The sequence below is a fragment of the Etheostoma cragini genome, chromosome 24, assembly GCF_013103735.1.
Source record: "Etheostoma cragini isolate CJK2018 chromosome 24, CSU_Ecrag_1.0, whole genome shotgun sequence".
Lineage (NCBI taxonomy): Eukaryota > Metazoa > Chordata > Actinopteri > Perciformes > Percidae > Etheostoma > Etheostoma cragini.
The window spans coordinates 5241434-5244299 of record NC_048430.1 but is presented as its reverse complement, the minus strand read 5'-3'; the positions used below and the strand labels follow the sequence as shown (position 1 = coordinate 5244299).

The window sequence follows — 2866 nt, the reverse complement described above, 5'->3', positions numbered from 1 at the left end:
CATCCTATAGGATGTTTAGTTTATTTTTATCTATGGATGATAATGGCAACAAGAAGCATCCTATTCATCTCAGAGGCAACTTTTATGCTGCTTTTGTGTGTCATCGCCGTATTAAGGTCAGCCATTAAGCCCCCAGTGCCACTAAAAACACACACACACGCAACCGCTTATACACTATTCCCCCCGGGTTAACTCCTTTTTTAATTTTCAACATAAATGTCAGAACTTGGCTGTGTTTACACTGCTGCTAAAAGGTGGTTAAGTGAATTGGAATGCAGCCTATCTAGCTAGTTGGTTTTCTTCTTTAACGTTGAGCAATTGGCAATTTTGTTCTAAAAGAAGAACATTTCTAATTTAAGATTTTGGAAACCTGTGCTTTCCCACCGAAGCTATCAGTGGCATTTGCTGTTTCGGCCTTGCCTCTTGACCCCATTTTCAAGACATGCAGGAAATCTCAGCATTCATTGAGTCTGAGTTCTACATTTTTTCTGGAAAACAGGACAGTGGAATTGTGACATCAGAGCGGCTTAGGCATGCTTAGTTTGGCAATAATATGAGGTCTCGGAAGCAAAGGAGGCAGACTGTGCCCGGCAGATGAAAAGCAGCAAACGTGAAAAAAGGGGAGGGTTAGAAAAAAAAAGCAAGGGAGGAGCGTTTGGGGACAGAGTAGACGAACTGTCACCTGTTTGCCGGTTCGTTAGCCGGGAGCGCTGCTGCGTGCTCTCATAAGGAAAGCTTTTCATGCCTAATTTGTCGCTTGGCTGGGTCTGCGCATGGCTTGGAGCTCAGTGGAGTGGCTTTCCTAGTCACATCTCCTAGAGTAGGCTCCTCTGTCGGAGGCTCGGACCGGGCAGGATGAGGAGGCATCACAGAGATGAGGGGCATCACCCGCGCTCTGAGGTACGTGGACACTAGGCGCACCTCTTCAGAAAGAAGAAGGAAACTGTGCAACTCCTGAGGATGCTCGTGAGGAGGAAGAGTTGAGGGAAAACATTGCTTCGTTGCTGCTCTTGCGCTGAGGAATCATGCTTGCACATTTCTGCTTAAAATCTCTAAATGTTTGCAGTTTTACACTTGCACTTAAACTTTGTTTAGTGATGTAGTTCCTGAAGTTGTCTTACAGCTTCTTTGGTTTTTGCCAGCAAAGACTCTTAAGCAAAAAAAATGTCTGATGCATTTTCATCATTTGCTATACAGCTCTGCCCTCCACGTCCGTTTCTTTGCCTTCATTTCCCAACCTTTTTTTTTTTGTTTTCTCACTCTGTTGTTCTTTTGCTTTGTTTGCCACAGCAAGCCCTGGACTCCAACCTGAGTAATTTGATCAAGAGGAACAACGAGCTGGAGTCTCTTATGGGGAAACTGATCCAGACTTGTCAACATGTAGAGGTGAGTCCCAGTGGTTCTCTGACGTCAACACCAACCAGTCAATAGGGGATTTATAATAGAATATGCACTGTTGATCTACTTGGGCATGGTTGTGTTTTGTATTTGTATCCTAAAATTATTGCAATTAAAGTACATATACACAATTGTAACTATATTTTCATGTTTATTATGCTGTGATTTAGCCACTGACCTATCTCCCATGTTCCCTGTATAACAACTTAAATTGAGAGCAGCATCCTTCAGCTTAGCATGTAGCCAATGTTAGCAGTTAAAATAAAACAGTATGAAAAAAAAAAGCTGTAAAAAAATGGTTATGCAATTTGAAAATGTACTTCAGAGCTGAAGGGATTTGTCGATTAATCCATAAATTGTTCGGCAGAAAAATTGTGCATTGGTTTTCACTTGAAAACGTGCTGTCTTTGGAACTGGAGTGTTAGTCAGACATTACAATTATTTTAATTTGGCATAATGAGCTCTGGGAACTTTAACTTTCTGACCTTTTATAGGCTAAACGCTTATCAAATAATGAAATGCTCTTGCAGCCCTGGTCAAACTTCTGATGTGAACACAAAGGAGAACTTAAGCTGCAGAGATGGAATGAATTGTATGCACAAAGCTAATGCTAAGAAAAGACTGATTTTAAATGACAATGCAGTGTTTAAATTATATCTGGTTTTATGTTCTCTATTATGAGGTGTGAAAATATGGGCTTAAGCATCAGCTGACAATGCTTAAGAAAAACATATTCCATCATTAAAAACAATGTGTAGCATGAACAAACACCTTTAAATGTTACATGTCTGGGTTTTTTCTTTTAGGTTTATTACGAGGATAACAAAGTTTGTGGATGTCTATGGGTAGTAAGCTTTACTGAAGACAATTCTGTTGTCAACCAATCTGTTCATGTTACACTGGCCCACTAAGAAGCTTTAAATAAAGCAACGCCACAGGGTTAAAAGGCAGTGACATCGCTGTTGAGGAATAATGGCAAACAGCCTCTCTGCCTGACAAGGCCTTTAGAAACGCCAAGGAAAGAGGATCTGGATTTATTGAGATTCTTTTCTTCTTTTGAAAGGTATTTTGTAACTATATTTGTGTGTCACTATCAAGCAAATATGTGTTTTTTTCTGTTAAGCTTGAATCCTTCTGATGATGCAGGCATTTTAAATAAACTAAAGGACCGGAAAAAAGAAAAAGGTTGATCTCTTTTCCCCACACAGTGCATCATGGTCACAAATCCACACAGTAGGGTTTCACAGCTGTTTTGGGGGAGAGAAGTCATATTGCACAAGTACAGGATGGAACTTGGTGATCATGAGCTAAAAACAAATGCATAAACACTGTACTTGAAGCTATCTGACATGCAGCTGTCCATGAGAGGGATGAAAAAGCATTGCACAGGCGGCTTTCTAAATATTTCACATCAGATTCATCTAGTGCCAAGGCTTCTGACTGCTGAGATTCTCTCAAAACTGTTCAT

The 2866-nt window shown here is 40.5% G+C and overlaps 1 protein-coding gene across 3 annotated transcripts in view; it reads left to right on the top strand.

The window, feature by feature from the left end:
• LOC117939382 (E3 ubiquitin-protein ligase Midline-1-like) overlaps positions 1-2866 on the top strand; it is a 51391-nt gene that overhangs the window by 37416 nt on the left and 11109 nt on the right. For all 3 annotated transcript variants that reach the window (XM_034864698.1, XM_034864697.1, XM_034864699.1), the window contains exon 3: positions 1291-1386. In XM_034864698.1, coding sequence (XP_034720589.1) covers positions 1291-1386 — 96 coding nt within the window. The remainder of the gene's footprint in view (positions 1-1290; positions 1387-2866) is intronic.